Source organism: Papaver somniferum, chromosome 5, assembly GCF_003573695.1.
Source record: "Papaver somniferum cultivar HN1 chromosome 5, ASM357369v1, whole genome shotgun sequence".
NCBI classification, from domain to species: Eukaryota; Viridiplantae; Streptophyta; class Magnoliopsida; order Ranunculales; family Papaveraceae; genus Papaver; species Papaver somniferum.
In genome coordinates this window covers 143269445-143290832 of record NC_039362.1, presented here as the reverse complement: position 1 = coordinate 143290832, position 21388 = coordinate 143269445, and the positions used below count along the sequence as shown (strand labels likewise).

General features: G+C 36.5%; 2 protein-coding genes and 1 pseudogene across 4 annotated transcripts; 2 read left to right on the top strand and 1 right to left on the bottom strand.

Annotated features, from left to right (window-relative positions):
• The first annotated feature begins 896 nt into the window (after positions 1 to 896).
• On the top strand, positions 897 to 7605 carry LOC113283023. Of its 3 annotated transcripts, XR_003327290.1 has the most exons (5): positions 897 to 1902; positions 2559 to 4153; positions 5955 to 6064; positions 6187 to 6310; positions 7476 to 7605. XR_003327290.1 is itself a non-coding variant. In XM_026532157.1 (4 exons), exons 1-3 carry the CDS (start codon positions 1179 to 1181, stop codon positions 6015 to 6017), a joined length of 2382 nt encoding a protein of 793 aa, XP_026387942.1. In that variant the 5' UTR covers positions 897 to 1178; the 3' UTR covers positions 6018 to 6022; positions 6187 to 6495. The 3 variants fall into 3 exon arrangements, 2 of the variants coding, with proteins under 2 accessions (XP_026387942.1, XP_026387941.1); XM_026532157.1 differs by lacking the exon at positions 7476 to 7605 and having other exon boundaries at positions 5955 to 6022; positions 6187 to 6495; XM_026532156.1 differs by lacking the exon at positions 7476 to 7605 and having other exon boundaries at positions 6187 to 6495.
• Positions 7606 to 7904: 299 nt separating this feature from the next.
• Positions 7905 to 15148, top strand: LOC113283024 (phosphatidylinositol/phosphatidylcholine transfer protein SFH9-like). The gene is made up of 15 exons (XM_026532158.1): positions 7905 to 8364; positions 8452 to 8499; positions 8585 to 8885; positions 8971 to 9070; positions 10101 to 10367; positions 10454 to 10531; positions 10628 to 10729; positions 10810 to 10859; positions 10953 to 11052; positions 11384 to 11467; positions 11567 to 11680; positions 12498 to 12582; positions 13584 to 13981; positions 14115 to 14189; positions 14655 to 15148. The coding sequence occupies exons 2-15, from the start codon at positions 8493 to 8495 to the stop codon at positions 14709 to 14711; spliced, it is 1818 nt and encodes a 605-aa protein (XP_026387943.1). The 5' UTR covers positions 7905 to 8364; positions 8452 to 8492; the 3' UTR covers positions 14712 to 15148.
• Positions 15149 to 15595: 447 nt separating this feature from the next.
• LOC113279774 lies at positions 15596 to 17399 on the bottom strand (annotated as a pseudogene).
• Between the last annotated feature and the right edge of the window lie 3989 nt (positions 17400 to 21388).

The following is a 21388-nucleotide window of genomic DNA, read 5'->3' as shown; positions in this document are numbered from 1 at the left end:
TAGAGATCCATGTTAAGGGATTGCTCCTACTAAAGATCATACCTATTTCAACTACAAAACAAGTTTCACAAATTTACTTCCTTAATCTATGCAGTTCAACATAATTCCAAGGTATGGATTCAATTGAAAGTTCAACACACTAAATAAGTTACCGATTACAGTCATGTCGATTATAAGAACTCCAAATAGCTAAACTATACTTCGTAACCCAATATACCAACATTGTATAATGCAAATAGTATATCTTTCCTTGACGCATGGATCATCGAATGACCAAGTCATCAAATAGCTAAAACAAGTCAAATGGTTGGAATTTTAAAACTGTTCTTCCTCTAATTTAATCGGATCTTATTTATACTAATATTTATCTTACTCCGGTAATTCATATTTTTTTCTTGTTGGAATTTTCGGTATTGTACTTTCAATATGTTCTTGTTACTTTAAATTCTCTTATTTTCAATTCTAAACTCATTCTAACCTTGAGTTTCCATTAATAAAAAGATTCATTGTTTATTAAAAAAAAGAAACTTCTCCTGAAAATTGACCTGGACTTTGAAATCACTCCACCCATTAAAATATGCTAAAGAATTTCAAAGACGAAAAAAGTGCAACTTTTAGTGTCAAATTTATAAAGGTTAACCAATTTTGCACTAATCGTAATCGCAACTAAACTTTATTAAGCTGAAAGTCTTTGAACATCAACCGCCATGGAGTGAACCAGGCACTTAATCGGAAATGGATAAAACCTCAATGCCGATATTCTGTCACTACGTCCAACTAACTTTGTTTGTAGGTTCGAAAAATATAAACCAGACAAAAACAGAAAAAACTTTACCGAAGCTTTAATTAAACAATCATAATATTAGAAAGAAGAAAAAAGACAAGACAGCGTCTCCCTCGGGGCCGAAACACCCAAGCTGACTCCTCTATCGGGCTCTCCTGGTCCTCCACCTCCTGCTCAGACATCCCACCTAAGATTCAGTACTTTCCATCACATAATAAACATGTAGCACTTCTCTGTCTTCGTCAACTTCAAACTCTCAAATTAATCATTTCTTTTCCAACTCAAAACTCCCACCCACGATACTTATTACTCCGTCCTTCTTTGAAAAATCAAAATTAGGGTTTCAATTTTTCATTTTCATCTTCAGTTCTACTACTCTTCTTAAAAAATCCTGATGGCATCACATCCAATCCATTCATGGACGTTTTCGTCACTAGTAGGAGCTTTTCTAGATCTTTCATTAGCTTATCTTCTCTTATGTGGATCAACTCTAGTTTTCATCACTTGTAAATTCTTATCAGTATTTGGATTATATTTACCATGTCCTTGTAATGGATTTTTCTTTAATGATCGAACTAAATGTGTGAATAGATTCTTAACGGATGCTCCTTCTAGTAAGATCTCTTCTGTTCATATGTCTGTTATTAGTAAATTTCCGTTTGATTCAATTCTGATGAAAGATCAACGAGGTAGACAGTTGAATTTGAAATTAGTAAGAGATCATAATAGAGATCGGTTTGATAGTGGCTTCGTGGAATTGGATAGAGGAGGAGGAGGAGAATATGGTGATGGTTCTTGTAGTTCTGTTTCTGATACTAGGGCACCAATTAGAAGTGAAGTTGTTGGATTACTTAATTCTAGTGAAAATGGATTGGTTAAGGGTAAGACTGTTTTGAATCAGAAAACTAGGGTTATTCGAAGACGAAAGAGAGCTTCTGCTGCTGTTGAGCATGGGCAATTCTCATCTGTTTCTGATAATCTTCAACAGTCGAGTAAGCGAGATGTTTCTCCTTCGAATTATGGCGGTGATCAAACAAGGAGGAGAGTGTTTTCTGATGATGATGATATACAAGAGGAGAATCAGACGGCTGTGAATCCACCAATAAATGCAAGCCAAGGTAATTAGTTTGCTATCCTTAAATGAATGCCTTAACCTTTTGTTTTATTTTGCTTATTTATTTAATTTTGTGGGTTCTGCTTAAAATTAAATTTTAGCTTTTGTCCAGAGAATGATTTAGGTTTTATTTTAATCCTCTTAATAGAACCTACCAATATGCAACATTGATACGGGTTGGTGTTGAACAGTATCGGTATGTGATGTTCGACAGGGAGAGCTAGAAAAGGCTGAAACATTTCATTTATTATGTGCTTGGTTTAATTTGGTTTGTTGGATTGGAAACTGCTGTACAGGATACAATGCAAGACATTAATTACGATTTGAAAATCATGTTTGAAATACAATTTTGTGCAACTACAAACATAATTTACCCTCAACATTTGTAAGTACTCGTCACCGAGTGTCGGACACGGCAAAATTTTAGATAGTAGGCTGTTTTTGCTGCATGGATCCTCTATCTTGAGTATTGCTCACAGTTTGAGATTCAAAAGCATGTGTTGTATAGGCTTCGAGCATTGGTTGGGGAAGCAAGTAAAACTTGCTCTTAAAATTTTCTTGTTCTTTTGTCTGAAGTGAAACTTGTTTGTCTTATGGTGATTAAGCTTTCATTGATCCTCACTCCTGAGTCCTGACGTTTTATATATTATGATATTTTAGAGGTAAAGGAAGCACCGGCCGACATCAACTCAAATCAAGGAGTCCAGGGTGGTTTTCAGGTGACCGAGTTGGATGAAGATAAGAATACAGAGAGGGGTGCATCTTCTGCTGGGGAATCTGTGTATGATGTTAAGGGAGAGCTCGGATTAGACGAAAACGATGCGCATTCAGTTAGAATCTTGCAACATGCACTTGAAGAAGAGCATGCTGCTCGAATTGCTCTTTACAGGGAGTTGGAGGAAGAGAGAAGTGCTGCTGCATCAGCAGCTGATGAGGCTATGGCAATGATATTGCGTCTGCAGGAGGAGAAAGCATCTATAGAAATGGAAGCACGGCAATATCAGAGGATGATAGAAGAAAAACATGCTTACGATGCTGAAGAAATGACCATTCTTAAGGAGATCCTTGTGAGAAGAGAAAGGGAGAAACACTTTCTGGAGAAGGAAGTTGAAGCTTATAGGAAGAACATGGGTCTTAGGAATGAGCACTCAGAAGGTGACCTTCTTTCAATGGAGGACATGATTGGGGAAGGCCATGCTTCCTTCAATTCGAGCGAAGACCCGATGCTTATGCTGCTAAAGCTTAGTGAGTCCATGAGCAACAAGGAGACAGTAGACAATGTGGACAAATCAGTTGAGTTTGATGTTATGAAACAGGATCCTGTGTTCGCTGTTGGGGAGAGACTGCCTTCATCAGACAGTCTTGAAGATGGTGATTCTCTAAGACGAGTGAATATTCAGAGAGCCTTAGACGCTGAAAAACAGCATCGAGTTGTATCTGAGTGCATGGATGAACTTGAGCAGAAGTTGCTGGAGAAAAGGATAGTATCATCTGACAAACAACCATCTGCTCCGCAACATCCGGGTTTGGCACTAGAGGGAGGCTGTATGTCTGAAAAATCGTTCGAGGAGGTACATGGACCTGATTTGCATGAAAAAACAATTATTTTACTGGATGAAGATGAAAGGCATAAGGATAACTGTAGCCTATTCCAAGGGGTTGCTTCCGAGACAGGCCAAATGCGTAGTGATATTGAAATTAGTTTTCCATTTGATGTTACGGATCTGAAGAAGCAAGGGAAAGATACTGATCGCGGGGTCACGGATCTATCTTTTGAAAGTGTTTACGATGTCCATGTCATTGATGATGATTCGAAGACTAATAACCAGGAACCTAGTACATCATCTTTTCCGCTTCATACTTCTGGTTTCAGGAGTTATGATCGCCCTAGTGCAAGCAGTGCTGAAGCCCATCCTGACATCCACAGAAGCTATTCTGACATCACAAATGTGTTGCTACCAGTAGATAAATCAGTGGGCAAAGACATACATTTTGACTTACTAAAGAGGAGTTCCACATCTGGGGTTGATAGTGAAAGGATGAAACTTGAAACTGAGGTTGAGCGACTCAGAGAAAGGCTAAGGGTTGTTCAAGAAGGAAGAGAGAAGCTTCATATTTCTGTTGAACCCCGAGAAAGAGAACAAATCCAATTGCAACTATTGGAGGACATAGCCAGTCAGCTTCGGGAGATCCGGCTGTTAAACGAACCTGGAAAGGCTGTACGACAAGCTTCTTTACCTCCTCCATCTGCTAAGGTACTTGATAAGAATTCCATCCATCTCCATACACAGGTCTATGAAAAATGAAAGTAGTGTTATTCGTATACTCTTGCTTTTAGTTAGTGTGGTCATATCATCTCATACTTCTGTTGCTGGAAGTTTCTTGTAAATACTAAGCTGTATATAATAACAATAATAATAATTAACTGAGCGTTTTGGTGTTTGATATGTCTGACAATTTAGCTTAATAGTTGTAATGTATAACATAAGGAAACAGCTATATAACACAAGTCCTTACTCATTATCCTATGGGGTGATTCAGCACATACAAGTATGCTTCGAAGATGTAACACTTAAGTTGCTTAGTGAAGTAAAGTAAAGTAATTTGGAAGTTCTATTGAGGTAGTGTGATAAAAAACTTAAAATCTTCAGGCTAAGTACAATTTTGTTTGCACCAATTTAAGTTTCATCCAGGGTTCTTTGAATATCATTAATGCAGATCTACATTATCATCAATGAAATGTTATTTATCTCAATTTTTTTTGGGCTTATATTCCGCAAGTTCTTCTGTTTCTTCCCTTGTGAATCTCCTGTCCAGATTGTACATCGCAGGGCCCCCTGTATGCTTTCAGTGAGCTTACTGGAGGCTGTGAGATATCAGCTCTTTAATGCTTATATACATTGTATGAATCCTACTCTTTAATGCTTTTTTTTTCTTTTTTTCTTTTCCGTTTTAATTGTGTTGCCGGAAATAACTGCTGATTAAGATGTGCATGCTTCAGTTCCATCTAAAGGTGGTACAACTGTAAGATTGTTAGAAATGATGTTATTCCCTGGTGATACCAATTGTGTATTCAGCATAGAGGTCTGTAAATTCCATGTATCCCTTACAGTAATCTTATACTTTAAAATCTATGTTGTCGTATAGATATGTACCCTCATCCATCCAATAGTATATGTATCCAAGCTCTGTAGATTCATGGAAGCATATGTCCATGTGTACTACTGGCACTTATCAGTGTCTTGTATGTTGACCTCTGTTATCCTGATCTGTATAAATTATTCCTGTTTACGTTATGGAACATAGTTGGGTTTTCAGCTAAAGCAAAGGTAAAATATGCTGATGTCTTATTTTGAATGTTTCATTTATTTACCTAGCAGTGGCAAACTAGCTCGGAATTGCAGTCCGGTTTAAATTTTTTTTACTGGCCAGTTTTGTAGTGTTGAGCTTCCCCTGCAGATCTAAATGCTAGAATTTTAACCTTCTTCACTATGGATACCATATTGACTATTGATTTCCGATAACTGTTGTTGAAAGTTTTATAATAATCGTTAAATTCAACCAGGTTCAACCATGTGTACTGAAGAGTCGTATGTAAAATTGATGTTGGAATCTATGTTTCAGCTTTTTTCTCCATGTATTAGTAGTGTATATTTCTGGTACAAATTTCTTATGATGTTCGATCCTTAATGAATGCCCTCCCTGTCTTTCTGAAGTTTAAATAGGACTGGAAACCTTGATTCATTCGCTCTGGAAACATTTAACTGTCAGGAAATTGTTGCTTTTATGCGATATACGTTAATAACTTGATATGGAATTGGTATTTCTTGTATGTGAAACGTGAAGAGTTTTCTCACTTTGATGCTTTCAAGAGCATCACCCCGTTGAAACTTGGGAGAAAAGAAAATGAAGAAAGAAGTGTTTTAAGCAATGAGAAAGGCTGTGCTACCCGTGCATTTTTGTTCAGCAACGAACTTCATTTCCTCCTCACTTATCTTCTAAATAGCTTTTCAGGAATTACCAGCCAGTGTGGCTCATATAAACTCTACTTTGCAGGTTGGCTCGAAGAAGAGACGCTGTCGAAGTAGTGCACATTGGGGTATCCATGGTAGTAGCTGAGCCAGGTACCAGTTTGTTTGCTGAAAACGACATATTCCTGAATACTTGTGAGCATCTCTACCGTATTTTACATTTGAATGTGGTAGTTGACTATCAGTATTTAGCATCCTATTGTGCATTCATATTTTCTGGTACTTGGTTCTCAAAACTGTTGTGTTTTGGTTGACAGTAACACCAACTTTGGTAGAGCTTCATGCGGAAATGCTACTTCTAAATGAATCAAAGCTGAGAACATGATGTTGTCTAGAATCTGTGTGAAGCTAAATCAAGAAGGGGTCAAGAGGAGATAACAGGTACTCTTAAATGTAATATGTATACACACTGGTAGGACACTGTTTTGTCTTAGTGTTATGCTCACATACCATGTATCTGCGGCAAGAACCATGTTGTATAACAAAATTTGCAGGTTGCTATCTAACCCTACAAGTCTGAGGTACATGTTGGTAGACTAATTGTGGCATCACATAAATACCCAAAATATGAATATGGGATGACTAGTCAGGGTCGCAGTTAGTTCTTTGATAACTGCAAATACTGATTTTTTTCTTGACTAATTGTCATTGTATCCCTTGCTTGTTGGGCCCCGGAAGGGCACTATGGCACTATCTATGAGGGTTAGGCGGGAGACAGCTTTATTTTCCCTCCAAATATAGTTGTTACTACTTAATAGTCATACTATTCCAGGACTTCTTGGTGGCATTCAAAAAGCTTTAGAAGTACTGACCCTCAAGTCCCGACAAACTTATGATAATACTGTAATAATTTATGGCCAGACCAGTGACATTTCTGTTGATTGAATGAAGTCGGATAACTAATTTTTAAAATAGTTTAACCTTGAAACTTTCACCTTGATTTCTTTGTGTAGATTATACACAACTTGTTTTAATCTAGGTTGAAAAGTACCGCCCATGTGAATGCCATCGGATGCCTTTCAGTGTAATTTTCTTTCTTTTGTGAAAAAGATTTCTTTTCTTTCAGACACACAGAATATGTTCATATTATCAGGTGGCATCTCGAATTAGGAGAAGTTTGCATTAATGAGTAAAGTGATTGTGATGTTGGATATGGTACCACCACATGATGTGTAGTTTCCTAGTCGGCATAACCATGTGTATTTGTACAAAAGGTCAAATGCTTCTCACTGCTGGCTTGTTTTTTTATCCAAGCAAACTATGCATACCTTATAACTACACAAATATTAAAAACCATATAGATATTGACCGTGTTCGAAATTTGATTAAATCAAATGAAAAAATTATGATGTCACCGAGACTCGTTCCAGAGAGTGTGCACAAAATCGGACTTTATCGGTATGCATTATGAATACAGAAGCAGTCAGTGGGAAGACTGGAAGTTACAATCCCATTTCTGATAATCAGTCAAAATGTTATTAGTTCCCTTTTATGGCAGGTAATTATGGCTGAGTAATGGATTTGCTGAATCTAATTCCAATTCCAGAATAAAATTGACCGTCACTACTGCGACATAAAGTTTCTGAACCAAATTTAGGAGGAAAAGTCAGTAGTTATATCAGTGGACCTTCAGAATTATACTTGGCAATATAATAACTGTGGACTTTGCAAGAGTGGGATCAGGTTGTCAGCGACTCAGCGGTGCTATTGATGTGTGCAGCAAGAGGACCAGTACCAAACCCCACCTGGCCATCAGGCCATCCCGTCTGTTTTGAATTTCTTTCCAAAAGAAAGGTACTATTAGTATTCTCCCTTAACCCATTGTACTGTGCACTGTATTGATAATTGATTATTGGTATTTCCTGTTCAGAATCAGCAGAAAAATTAATCAATATTAAATGTGCCTTCGAATAATTCCAAATAAAAATTCTATTCCAAGTTGAACTTCGCAGTAAAAAACAACAACAACGTAACGTGGGGGCGTTAAGTACCAGAAAAACGCTAACACTTTTCTTTCTTACTTACTTCTTCTTCGTCTTCACAGAAACCCAACTAATATAACGAGCTGCTTTGCGTTGCTTGTTCCTTTGTATTTCCCTCAAACTTTCATATATTTGGAAAAAAAATACTATTCAATAATAATAAAATATATTCCTCCTCCTCCCACCTCCATAGTGTGTGTTTTTATTGGAAGAGTAAGAGAGAGAAAATGTGGTGTTTTTTAGAGTCTGAATTGTCCAACAACTAATACCTTTAATCTATTTGTTGATAGAGAGAGATTTCTTTTGACAATTCATTTTTTTTCCTTGTATTTGGGAAATTGTTATTTGATTTTTGATCATTTGGATTGGAAATTGTTTTTATATTTGATTTCCAAATTTTTAGTCATTCTGAATTCTTCAACAACCGGATCTTTGGTGCGCCGGGGAGCTCAGGTTTGTAATTTTAAGTTTTCTTTTGATTTTGTTTGATGTCAGATTTGGGAATTGAATGTGTAAATTTGTTGTTGTTGTTTAATGTAGATGAAATCAGAATCTTTCTAATTGAATTGCAATTGAGAAGAATGACAGGTAATTTGTATTTCATTTTTTTTTTTTTGAGATTTGCTTTTCCGGATCCGGTGGATAATTCTTGTTTTATTTTTGATTGTAATAGTTGGTGAAGGATTATTAGTTCAAGAAGAAGAGATTTCAAGAAAATCGGATCCTGATATAATATTTGATGATGAGAGAATACGAAGAGCTAGGATCGGATCTCTCAAAAAGAAAGCAATGCATGCATCTACTAAATTGAGTCATAGTATTAAACGGCGAAGGGGAAGAGTAAGCGATTGTAGGTTTCCGATTGAAGATTATAGAGATGCAGAGGAGGTAGAATCAGTTGAAGCATTCAGGAAGGTCTTAATTTCCAAGGATCTACTTCCAGCTCAACATGATCATTACCATACAATGAGGAGGTAAAACTAAATAAATAATTCATTGCTTAATCAGTGTGGAATCAGCTTAGTTTTCATTTAGTGTTAAGAGTATGGTTTCCTGCAGATTTTTGAAAGCACGGAAATTTGATATCGAAAAGGCACTTCACATGTGGGAAGAAATGCTCCAGTGGAGAAAAGAGAACGGGGTGGATTCTATTTTACAGGTACCTATGAGATGTGTTATCAGTACCATTTTCTACTGTTTGAATAGTTTTAGTGTTATACCATCTACAATGCTCCTCATCATATTCATCAAAATGCTAATAGGGACACCTTTCACATCTCTGATATAAGTAGAATGATTTATTAGTTTTAATCAGCATTACCTTAGATTGTTATCTGAAAGCCAGTATGTAAACTATAACTGACACAATTTTTTAGGATGGGTGTCCACCGGGAGTTCTGTTTATGAAAGATCGAGTTATTAGTTAGGTCTTGAGAGCTAACATTGTGCAGTGGTACTTAGATAATCATAATCTATTGTAACACCATGTCCATAGGACCTGATATACATACCTTCAACAGAAACTACACCTTCAGATGCCTGGCACATACTACAGGGACCACCTGCTAAAGTGATCAGTGTGCTATGATACTAGAGTTAACAAGAGAGGGTGAATATCAATCTTTAGGATAGGATTATTCTTGAGTTGCTTCTGATGTTTGACTTCCTATGTGGCTTGTGCACACCCGCCATTTTATATATAGTTGAATGCTAGTTGATGACTTGGAGTTCACACCTTCTTTGAGAATCCAACTTTCATAGACAGTTGACTTCATATCGCACTATAAGATTCTAGTGAGATGTATCTGCAAGTGCTACAGAACAGAAGTGATGGAGTTCTCATTCATTTTGTAATTTGAAATTAGGTCTTTAGTCTCACATACTAGTTGAAACAGTGCTGCCAAAAACTGAAACTTCTTCAATTTGTTTTGGAGATTAGGTCCTTAATTTCGGATATTAAGTTCATTAACGAATCTCCTTCTTTAAGTCTGTAACAGTTAGTATGTTGACTGACATGAACTTCTTACTACAATAGTCAGCTTTAATAAGTCACTGAACTCATAAATCCTGACTTCACTGGTGACTCACACTAATACTCTAAGAAATCTAACCCTGTTGTCGATGTTCCACCACCTTTAGAATCATTCTCAGCGTTCTATGGATTTAAAAATTAATGAACTTTTATTCAGGATTTCAATTTTGAAGAATTTGACGAAGTTCAACGTCATTATCCTCATGGTTACCATGGGGTAGACAAAGAGGGGAGACCTGTATATATAGAAAGAGTTGGTAAAGTTGAACCAGGTAAGCTAATGAATGTGACCACAGTGGACCGGTTTCTGAAGTACCATGTTCAGGGGTTTGAGAAGACCTTCCTTGAGAAGTTTCCAGCATGTTCAATTGCAGCCAAGAGACATATTGATACGACAACAACAATATTGGATGTCAATGGGGTGGTAAGCTTCGAGCCTAAAGATAGTCCTCCATTTGTTCTTTTTCCTGTTTGGTAGTGTTTGTTTCTCCTGACGTAGTTGATATGCAGAACTGGATGAGTTTCGGGAAGGTTGCAAATGATCTTCTTATGCGCATACAAAAGATTGATGGTAATAATTATCCAGAGGTGTGTGTTCAGTTCAGTACAAAAAACTTGGAACATGAATCTAGTTCTTAAGAAATAATCACAGATGTTTTACTTGTACCAGCTTCTGTTTTGCAGACTTTACATCAGATGTACATTGTTAATGCCGGCAATGGGTTTAAGTTACTGTGGAACACTGTAAAAGGTTTTCTTGACCCAAGGACTACTGCAAAGATAAATGTAAGGTACTTCACTTTTTTGTGGGCCATTAACATGTATTAAACAAAGTAACAGTGTTTAACTTTTGGCTTAATTCACAGGTTTTAGGAAATAAATACCAGAATAAGCTGCTGCAACTTATAGATTCAAGGTTTAAGCTTCTCCTACTCTTTGTTTTACAGTGTTTTGGAGGTGTGTTGTAACTATTGTTCTAACATTTTGATATCCTTCTCCTTTTCAAAAGCCAATTGCCGGATTTTCTTGGTGGCTCTTGCACATGTTCAACTTTAGGTGGGTGTCTTAGATCTGGTAAGGGACCATGGAATGATCCCGAAGTAATGAAGGTATGTCTTCTTAAATCAGTTGCCCTGCATAATGACCTTTATACATATAATGAACTAGGTGACTAAGACAACAAAACCTGGGAATATATTAAGTGGTATGTTTGTGGTATTTTAAATAAAAAAACAGTACTCGAAGTTTTAAGATAAGGTACTGTTTAGCACTAAGGTAGTAAACCTAGTTGATTTTTGTACCTGTATGGTTAACAGGGTTAAGAACTTATATAATACCTTAAATAGTTAAAAAGTTAAAACAAGTTGCCTGGACCTTTTGTAACTTTTTTGTCTAAAAGTAAAAGCTAATCCATCACTTCTTATGACCCTTTTTGTGCAGGTAGTACATAATATGAGGGAATCCAGTACTTCTGATGATGGAGATGGCAACAAACACTTGCCAGTCACATTGCCTGTTTTCAAGGTGATACTAGATCAGATGCATGGAGTTGCTTATATTTCTCAACTGGTCAGTTTGATATTATATTCCTCGTGGACTAAAATGCTCTTACTTTATTTACAGTCTGTAAATAATGAAATATGTTCTGCGGAGTCAGGATCTGACTTTGAAGACTTACGGTCCTCAACGGGCTTACGGACTTCAGCTTTGATCCAATCAGTTAAACTTGGTGAACACGTGAGTTTTCTGATCTAGTTATCCATAGTTGTGCTAATCTTGAAAATTTGGGGGAACATATTGTGAAATCTTTAAATTTTCAATTTTCTCTATAAATGGTCGTTAGCCATTTCTCATTTGCAACACTGAAACTGGAGCATTTCACTTTGATTTGGGAATTAAGCCAAGGCTTAAAGTTATGCTTACTATCGAAATATAATACATGAGACTGAGAGATCTCATCAAAGTATATAAGTTCTGTATTAAATTGATAAGGCCTAGAGTTTGAAGTTACTCAGACCGTTTAGGTCCGAAATCTAAGTACCTCTAGCAAGGGGAAATAAAGTTTCTCTTACATCCAGATCATCAAACTTTATTAGAATGGTGAAGAGTTTGGGTTTCACTGGTCATTTTCACTCTGCCATATTACACCTAAATTGCTGCAGTATTGGGTGTTATTTTGTCCAGCGTACACAACCAAGTTGTGATTGTAAAAGTTTCTACAATGAATCAAGTGACGGGGTTCTACAGTTGTGACCACATTGATGGAAAAGATTACAAAAATGTGTGAAATTGATTAGTGGTTACTATGTTTCTCATAATTAGAATCATCATCCATAACATACTTCCCATGTCAAAAGTTTCTCGAACATTAAAACAATTTTTTGATGTTAGTTGCCGACTATTCAGTGAATCAAGCTGCTGGATTATGCTTTTATTTTAACATGTGTCTTGTGAAAGCAGCAGTAGTTGAATCTTACGTGCACGGAAATTTGCATAAGTAATTGTCTGAAAATGGTTTACATTTCATTTACACTAGTGCATATGACTTCCTCAGGTAAGGATGGCTGATCCTGCGGCGGTTCATAAATTGGATGAGCCAGTTGGTGCCTCTGTTAGAGCTGGAAATGTTGCTTCAGGAGGTATGTACCACCTATTAAACACCATGCTTATCTTTTTGTCATGTTATGAGGTTGTTGTCTGACTTCAAATTACTACTCTACGCTGCACGTCATAATGATGACTTGATATCACCATGTAATATTTATTTTTTTCCGCTAAACTATCAACTCGGTTTGTTCTATCATTAGTTTGTAAGATCCGACTAGAATGATTACCTACTAGCCAATTTAAGGAAGGCAACTGCCAAACACAAACTTTCCTACATATATATTAGTTTTGTAACTTTGGTAGTCCCCGGTATTGGTGCCACACCATAATGATAAGGTAATTGCTAAAGGACTGTCATTTCTCCTGCAGACCACATAGCTGACTTTTTTGTGAAAAACTTAGGCCTCCTTGTAGTGAATCTACTCATGGTTTTGTAAGGATGATTTTTTCGTCATGTAGTTCATTCTCATAGAAAACTAGCTAATTCATAAAATTACAACTCCATCATCAGTTCGTTGCTTATTTGATGACTAGAAGTGATCAAGTCATAAGATTGTTGTGGTTAAATTTTTTTAGAATGCTGATTTTTTGCAAGGATGGGTCTATAAGACGAGTCAAAATTTCCCTCCAAAATCAGCCCTTGATGTGGTCCAATGTCCACAAATACTCCATAATATGTGGTCTTTAACATTTGTTTTTGCGTCTGAAAGCGTGAGCCTTGTTAAATTACTCAGACTCCCTAGATAAGCATGCATGTCTAATTGATTAAATTGCTTTCATGCATGTCTTGTATGCAGGGTCCCTATTCCATTTCAATAAGCAACAATTTGACTAATTGATTATGGTTCTAAAATTAAGTATTGAGTATGTATGTTTTCTTTCTATAAAATCTATGCCCATAATCATTTCATTCGAATGTTACTGATCACGGGGTTAGCGTTTTGTTAGTATTGACGTTCTTGAGAAATTACTAGTATATAATGAATACCAGATTACTAGTTTTCTCTAAATTAAAATTTGTCTTTGATGACAGATGGTAATATCAGCTCCGTCCTGGCGACGCAGCCTACGGATCTTATATCTCATTTAAAAAGATTAGGGGTGACTTTTGTACTCAAACTATTAGCAGTGTTACACCTTGTACTGTACATGTTAAGAAAAATGTGGGAAAGGGGTAACATGGTGAAGCCGTTGGAAGAAAATCAACGCCATACTGATTTAATCAATCCTGTTGCTCAAGACCAAGTTGCACCAATACCCGTGGAAGTTGAAACTGTTCGTCCATACATGCAGAGGCTACAGAGACTAGAAGAATTAGTTACAGAAATTTCAAATAAGCCTGTGAAAATTCCTCTGGAGAAAGAAGACATACTTCTAGAGTCATTGAATCGTATTAAAGGCATCGAGTTTGACCTGCAGAAAACAAAAAGAGTAAGGGATTTTCTCAAGTTGTCATTCTTATTGTTAATCTTTTCTTCCATTACGTTATTTATATAATTTGCATTTTACAACATCTATAGACGTAGCCGTTTTGCTTCTTCACTTACACATCTACTTTCTTTAGGCGTTGCATGCAACATCGTCTAAACACGTGGAGCTTGCACAGTCCTTGGAGAATCTAAAAGAACCTGGAATCAGAGTAAGTTTGATTGTCTTGTTTGAGTAAACTTACAAATTGATTTATTTATCAAAAAATCAAAAACAAAACTAAGGAAGCAATAGCATGAAAGCGTTACATATCCAAATCATAGACAGTTATAAAGTATACAGTAATCTTTTAGTAACATCTTCTATATGAACACTTCATCTTCGTGGAGTTTTAAAAGTTAGCATAATATCAATCACCTCTACAGCTCTACTTGTTCTGCAACATTGGTTTGAGTACTTGTTTCTTCGGAAGATGAAATATAGTGAGTGATTAACCTGCGTATGAGAGTGCTTGCAAAATGTAGTCTACAGTTATCGATTCTTTTATAAATTTGTCTCTTTTGATTTTCCTTTTTTTTTTTTTGGTTTCTGTTATGTTCCTTTCTTTCTCAGTTGCCTTATTTTTCCTGCTCCTTCCTCACATGTTTGTATGTTCATAATGGACCTCGAAATGCAGAAAAGGAACTCCTGTTGGTACAGAAACTGTGGAGGATCTTATTCTTCAGAAGCATGAGGTAAAAACTGAATCTGGAGGAAGATGTATTTTTCGCAGCGACTATAACTCCGGCTTTACAACTACAAACAGAAGTCTCTGACCGTGCATCACTAGATAGATTCGCTCAAGGCTGGCTCTCATGCAATCAGTTAGGGAATCCCTTTGGACACTTGGTCGAGCCCCTTCATTTTTATCTCTAGTCAGGTTCCAATATTGGTTTGCTACCCACAAGCTGACATCACAGAAAGGAAAAAAAAAAGTAGTCCTCTAAAGGGTTTACATGCTTTTCCTTGAGTATAATTTATAGTTCCCCAAGGCTGTTCTGCATCATTTATAGTCCTCCGTACAATTTTTTGTAAATAGCATACAGTTTAACTCAAAATAATACCAGTTGTGTTCAATAACAAATGGATCGCATATATCTTTTAATAAAGCAATAGTAATATCGATCTAAAGAAAATAAAGCAATAGTGATGGCTTATACATATTTTTGGTCATGGATCAATTTTTCGCTGTTCTTTAGAATTCAGTACCAATCTACAGGGCTTATAAACTAATTTTGCAATCTACATACTTTTCAAAGATGGGTGGTAGAATCAATCAGGCCAGCTGTTTTACTACACAATTCAGCTGTTTTTCCAAGTTTTGGTTGGGAATACACGCATTATGTATGCCTGCAAGTATGAGCAACCAAATTATGGAGTAAATTCTATCGAAAAAATAAATAAATTAACGAGTAAAAAAGAAGTTTTGAAACAATTACCTGTAAATGTTTTCACATGATCAAGAATAACTGAACATCCAAAAAAAAAAAAAAAAAAAAAAAAAAAGAAGGAAGAATATCTGCCATCAGTTTCGGAAGGTGTCATCGAGAGCTCTAGTCATTTCGTCGAGCAGGCCTATCAGAATATGATCCCGGCTTGAATCTTGAAGACATCCGAGTCATGCAAAGTCAAAAATGTTGTGGCAATACCTGTGTTCCCAGCTCGACCTGTTCTTCCAATGCGGTGGGTGTACATCTCAATTGTCCCAGGCAGGTCATAGTTAATTACATGAGCAACATCAGATATATCGATTCCACGCGCTGCCACATCAGTCGCTACAAGAACATTGAACCTTTTGTTTCTAAACCCTTGTAGATTTCTCTCTCTCTGATCCTGTGATAGATCTCCATGAAGAACCGTCACACGATAACCATTGTAATCCAAATTCTTGGAAACAGAATCGGCTGATTTCCTTGCATTGGTAAATACAATAGCCGTCTTCTCACCTAGCTCATTGAGCAACTTCTGTAACTTCGGAAATTTCTCTGACTCTTTGATCATTGTGACATTCTGTGTAGTAAGTTCATTTGCCTCACCAGCAGTTCCAATAGTAACCACCACAGGATTCCTCAAGTATTTCTTAGCCAATCGCTCCACGGCAGACGACATTGTAGCACTAAACATGTAAGTTGTCCTATAAGTACGTTTCGCGTCAAGTTCCTCATCTTCATTATCCGGCTTCAAATTACTGGAAGGCATTGCATCTAAAATTCTCATGACCTGCGATTCAAAATTCATGTCAATCATACGATCAGCCTCATCAAGAACAACATAACTTCACTGTTGCGAAGCCACATAACGGCTCTCCAAACAATCACCCAAACGTCCAGGAGTTGCAATTATAACTTCACAACCTTTTCTAACCTCTTCCGCCTGTTCCAGAATAGATTTTTTACCCACTATAGAAACAACTCTGATGCCCAAGTAATGAGCAAATTTGATAGTTTCGTTTTCAATTTGTTGTGCAAGTTCTCTAGTAGGCTCCAAAACAACAGCATAAGGCCCTTGCTCCGCATTGGCGTCGGTCATGGGAGGAAGTCTAGATATATATGCGAGCATAGGAAGTACAAAAGCAGCAGTCTTACCTGAACCTGTCTGCGCAATTCCAATAACATCCCGTTGCTGCAAACTAATGGAATCGCATCCTTTTGAATCGGTGTTAGAGTCTTATACCCAACTCTCTCCACAGCTTTCAACAACTCAGTACTGAGCAGCTTGCTCTCACGCCAATTCCTCATAGGGTTTGGTACTTTTGAACCCTTGTATGAAATATTGAAATCCTCTCTGAATATTCTCCAATCCCGTTCAGTCATGTCTTCCAGTTTCTTGTCAGACCAGTGCCTATGGATTTTCATGTCAGACGTATCGTAAAGACGATCAGCTGCTGCATGTTCTTTCTGTTTCATAACTGCTGGTGCATGTTCAGCTGCTACTTTCTTTTTCTGTTCTCTACGGTCCATACCGGCACGAAAGCCTCTGCCGAATAAAAGCCTGGCTTCATGAGGGTTTTGATACAAAGAATTCAAATCTCTTGAAGTGTCTTCAGTGGCATCCCAATCGAAAGTAAAGCGAAATTTCTCGCTAGGTTTAGTGACTCGCATCTTTGGTTTCTTAGATGTACCCAAGTATTGTTCTCTGATGGCTTCAAGATCTTTTTCTTTCTCCTTCTCTGCTTGTTCTTCCTCTCTGATTTTTTTCGAGTTCTTCTTTTCTCATCTTCTAATTCTCTTCCTCTTTTTCTTCTCTCCGAATCTCGTTCTTTGTCTTCAAGACGTTTTTGTGCAGATGCAACATGCTCATCACGCCGTTGAAGGGATGCTGCTTGTTGCTGGCGCTGTGACCTAGTTAGAAAAACTGGTTTTTGAATGCAGGAGGAAGCCATGGAAAGAAGAACTGTTGCTAGTTTTTTTACTATTTTCCTTGCTTTAGCTTGGTGACCTATTTATAGACGTCGAGATAGGAAGGCTTTCTATATATATATATGTCAGGGACGACCCAGGAATCACTGTCGGGTAGGGCCAAACTTAGGTAAAAAAAGAAAAGATAAAGATAAAAAATAAATTGTACAATGCTAGACCTTGTTGTTTATACAGGCTTCAAGCATTCCTAAAGCAACACCGAGACTGCTAAGAGAAGAAAATCTTGTCAACTAGGAAACAAAGCACTAGAGTTCAGAAAAGAAAACCATCTAGTATTAATAAAAGAAAATGGCTCATTTGTCCAAATATTTTTAAAACATGGTTCAAATGGACGAGTAAAAACTAGTATGAGTGAAATGGACACAAAAGAAATAGCAAGGATGAAACTAGATTCATCCGGACTTAAACTTAAAAAATAGCAAGGATGAAACTGGATGCATCCTGATGTAAATTGAAAATAAGAAAAAGTATTTGAAAATGGGTAGGATGAAACTGTTTACATCATGGCTATTTTTATATTTTTTGTCCATTTAAACAGTATCAAAATCTAAATGTCGTTTACACCCAGAAATTGTGGATTTTGGTTTTTTTAACCAAGTTTGTGTATTAGTAATAGTGTTCCACTTCATAAAATAAATTGGATTAAATTTTGTATGTGGAATTGGGATCCTAGATAGTTACTCGAGCTAGCATTGTCTAACGGGAAATCCAACTAATCTCATAAAGTACTGTACTAATCGACGATCAAATTTTTGATTACCGATGTTGTCAAAATCAAATTGAACAGAGTTGAAACTGAATACGACAGAACAGAGTAAGTTCTCTTTCCAACTCTTCGACCAAGCAAAAAGAAAAATCTTCTCAGCCTTAATGTCTTCGACTAGTGGTGGACCTGGTGGTGTGGGAAACTTATTTCTCACGCGTATCAAAATTTTGATGTGGGCTGAAATTTGGCTATGGTAGTGTTGGGCTAAGTCCGGCGGGACATCAAATGTCTGCAGCAGTCACGGTCTAAACGGTGCGGATTAGCTCTCCTCCAAAATCACCCGATCGGATGCGCACGAAGAGAACAAAGGGTAATCTTCACAGTGTTGGGATAAATCCTAAAAAAAGATTAATATGTATACTTACAATTATCTTTTTCAAATCTAGGGACGGGTTGTTGCCCGGGTTAGCCCCTTGCTAGGCCCGTCCCTGATATATGTGAACTGTCCTGGAATCGGAAAAAGTACTCCTAGTTCGTAATGGACTATATTCCCTACGTTCATAACAAAATGACATAGCTTTCTCAATTTGGCCTAAAACTGACTTACTTTTAGAAGTCCACTATTTCAAGCCTCCGAGTTTAAACGAACATATTTACATTCTCAATTTATATTGTGTTATTGGTTTCTTACATGAGTATCTACCATTCCAAATTTCTTCAAGTTGTCTAAATCGCCTTTGACCAAGAAATTTAGCGTTCATATGTTTTCTTCTGATTTTCGTCATTAGAAAATTTTAGAAGTTTCCTGTCCATAGAATGTCGCATGGTGTCTCCCATAGCGTAGTGGTACTGTTATCCAAGAGGGTGTTCTTCAAGTCCGGTCCTGAGATTATGGTGGCCCATGCATACCCAAATTTGTGACCACCCCATAAGTAGACAAAAATATGTCTAGATTTGCCTAAACTTTGATTCCGATACACGTCAAATCACCGATCAATCGAGATTTTGAAAGTTTTTCTTGCTCAATAAAATATAATTTCTACATGTATTTGATATTTTTGGATTTATCAATAGCGATATCTTTCCATCTCGAAAAAACTATTTTACATCAATGATACTACACTTACCGAAATATATTCATGATATACCCTGAAGAGGAAATCAAGGGCAGTCAATGAGCGGTGCTAGCACTGGGATTGATAAGGGTAAAAAGGGTCCCATTGTTTTGTCTCTTGTTGGATATATTTCTGGAATATATCTCGGTTAATATATCATTTTCAATTTTACATATACTAAACATACTAAATAAGTACATTTGTAGGCCGACGAAAATAGAAAACTGTCTAATAATTAGAAATTATTTAGATCCAGATTTCTTCTTTATTAGAATTATTTTTATTAATACGTGACCAATTAATAAAATAACTAGCATTTTTAAATACAAAGTGTTAATTTGGAGAAGAACCCCATCAGATTTTCAGCTTCAATAACACTGTTAGGCTTAGTGTATAAGTTGAAAATGTCGCCCCTAAATTTGTGGCCCAATGCAAGGCATTGCCTGCTTGGTGCGAGGGGCGACCTTGGTATGCTATTCTAGATTGAAGGGAAAAAAAGACAACTAACTAGATTATAACTTTCACAACAACATAACTGATATCATCGATGTAGTTTGGGTGCTCGAAGAGGGATATAATTTGGAAGTGCTGGAGAACGATATTGATTTTCGTGATATCTCACCCGAAACTGGTTTTCGATTAAGATTTGCACGTACAGTAATATCTTCGATTAAACAAACACAGGTCATAGCTTTCTGTCCAATAAACCAAAAAGTTGTTTTACTATGCTGCAGGAATTACATTTGGGGGTTCAATATTCGAATCAGGATATTATCCTTTAGTTTTGGATACCTAAATTAATTTTAGCAATTTAACTATTGAATAAAAAGAGAATGAAGAAAGTACACAGTACTTTTTTAATGAACTCATTTGTGTCTTTTAAGTTATTTGGTCTTTTGCAAACATATTAAGAAACCAATATAGATATTGTTGGTGTTAATATGTTGATTACTTGATATCTTGCCGTTTGAAAGTCGGACTACAAAGTTTACCCATTATATGAACTTGATTTTCTTTCGAATCCTATAAAATTAGGTTGATGCTTTATTCATTTTTATTAATCTTTCAGTTTTATGTGTTGAAAGTTTTCAATTTTTTATTAGTGCTTTTTTGTTTAGGTCATAAGAAGAGGAGGAATTATATATGTACGAAAACAATGGATTTTTAGGCAATTTAGGGACTCTGTTTGAGGTCTTTCTTATCGTACTTGATTTCAAGTAATCAATACAAACTATTTAATCCTATTTTCATTCAGAAGTGGGTTAAGTTGAACATAACATCTTTCTTCACCCATCCCCAAAGGCTGTACCATGTTTCGTTGATGACTATTTAGTCTAGCCGCATTTTCATGAATTGGGTGTAGTGGTTAACAATTGCTTTTGATCCATGGGTGTTATTTGTTATGTTTTTGTTGAACTATAAGATTGAGTGCATCATGCATGCTTGTGGTACCAACTAGGATCATCAGCTAAGCTTTGGTTCAGAAATAATAGACCATAATTTGTACTCTTGCTTTCAATTGATTAGAGGTTAGAAAGTGTTTTTTGTCAATTTTGACGCCTGATACGAACTCGTTTCCCCAATCAGATACAAACTTTATCTAGGTACTCCATGCCGTAAAAAAGGTCTTGACTCCTTACAAGTAACGAAGGTTGCTTGGTAAACTTCAGAAAATGTTATATTTGGTGAGGCCATACATCAAACAAAAAGTTCATCTAATTTAATGCAAAAAGACTCCATACGCCTCCTCTAGGTTCTTTAATTATTAGAGATGTAATTTTCAAGAAAATGGTAAATAAATTGAATCAAATCTTATACTCAAATATATATTTTTGATGATTATCAAAAAGCTAGAGTCCAAATTTGTGCACCCCTTTAATACCGGGTTGCACATTTCGTCCCTTCTTATTGAAGGGTTTTGTGAGTTGAAAACTTCATATTTTTGATACTTTTCTCGGTGCGCTAACTACCACTTTTTTATTCTACAAAACGAGGAAAAATTATCTCTCCCTCCTATTCTTCTAAAATCCTTCAACATCACCAATACTGTGTGTTTTCGTTCTTATAAATCGTATTTCATGGAGAGCTTGTTGACAATGCTACCCAAGACTTATTCTTGGAAGTTCATAAT

Excerpts from the sequence above, each read along its gene's own strand:
- LOC113283023 (XM_026532157.1), top strand. The coding sequence starts at position 1,179 with ATGGCATCACATCCAATCCATTCATGGACGTTTTCGTCACTAGTAGGA. Across the intron at positions 1,903-2,558 it reads ACCAATAAATGCAAGCCAAG|AGGTAAAGGAAGCACCGGCC; the intron begins GTAATTAGTTTG and ends ATGATATTTTAG. Across the intron at positions 4,154-5,954 it reads TACCTCCTCCATCTGCTAAG|GTTGGCTCGAAGAAGAGACG; the intron begins GTACTTGATAAG and ends TCTACTTTGCAG.
- LOC113283024 (XM_026532158.1), top strand. Across the intron at positions 8,886-8,970 it reads CATTACCATACAATGAGGAG|ATTTTTGAAAGCACGGAAAT; the intron begins GTAAAACTAAAT and ends GGTTTCCTGCAG. Across the intron at positions 10,730-10,809 it reads GGACTACTGCAAAGATAAAT|GTTTTAGGAAATAAATACCA; the intron begins GTAAGGTACTTC and ends CTTAATTCACAG.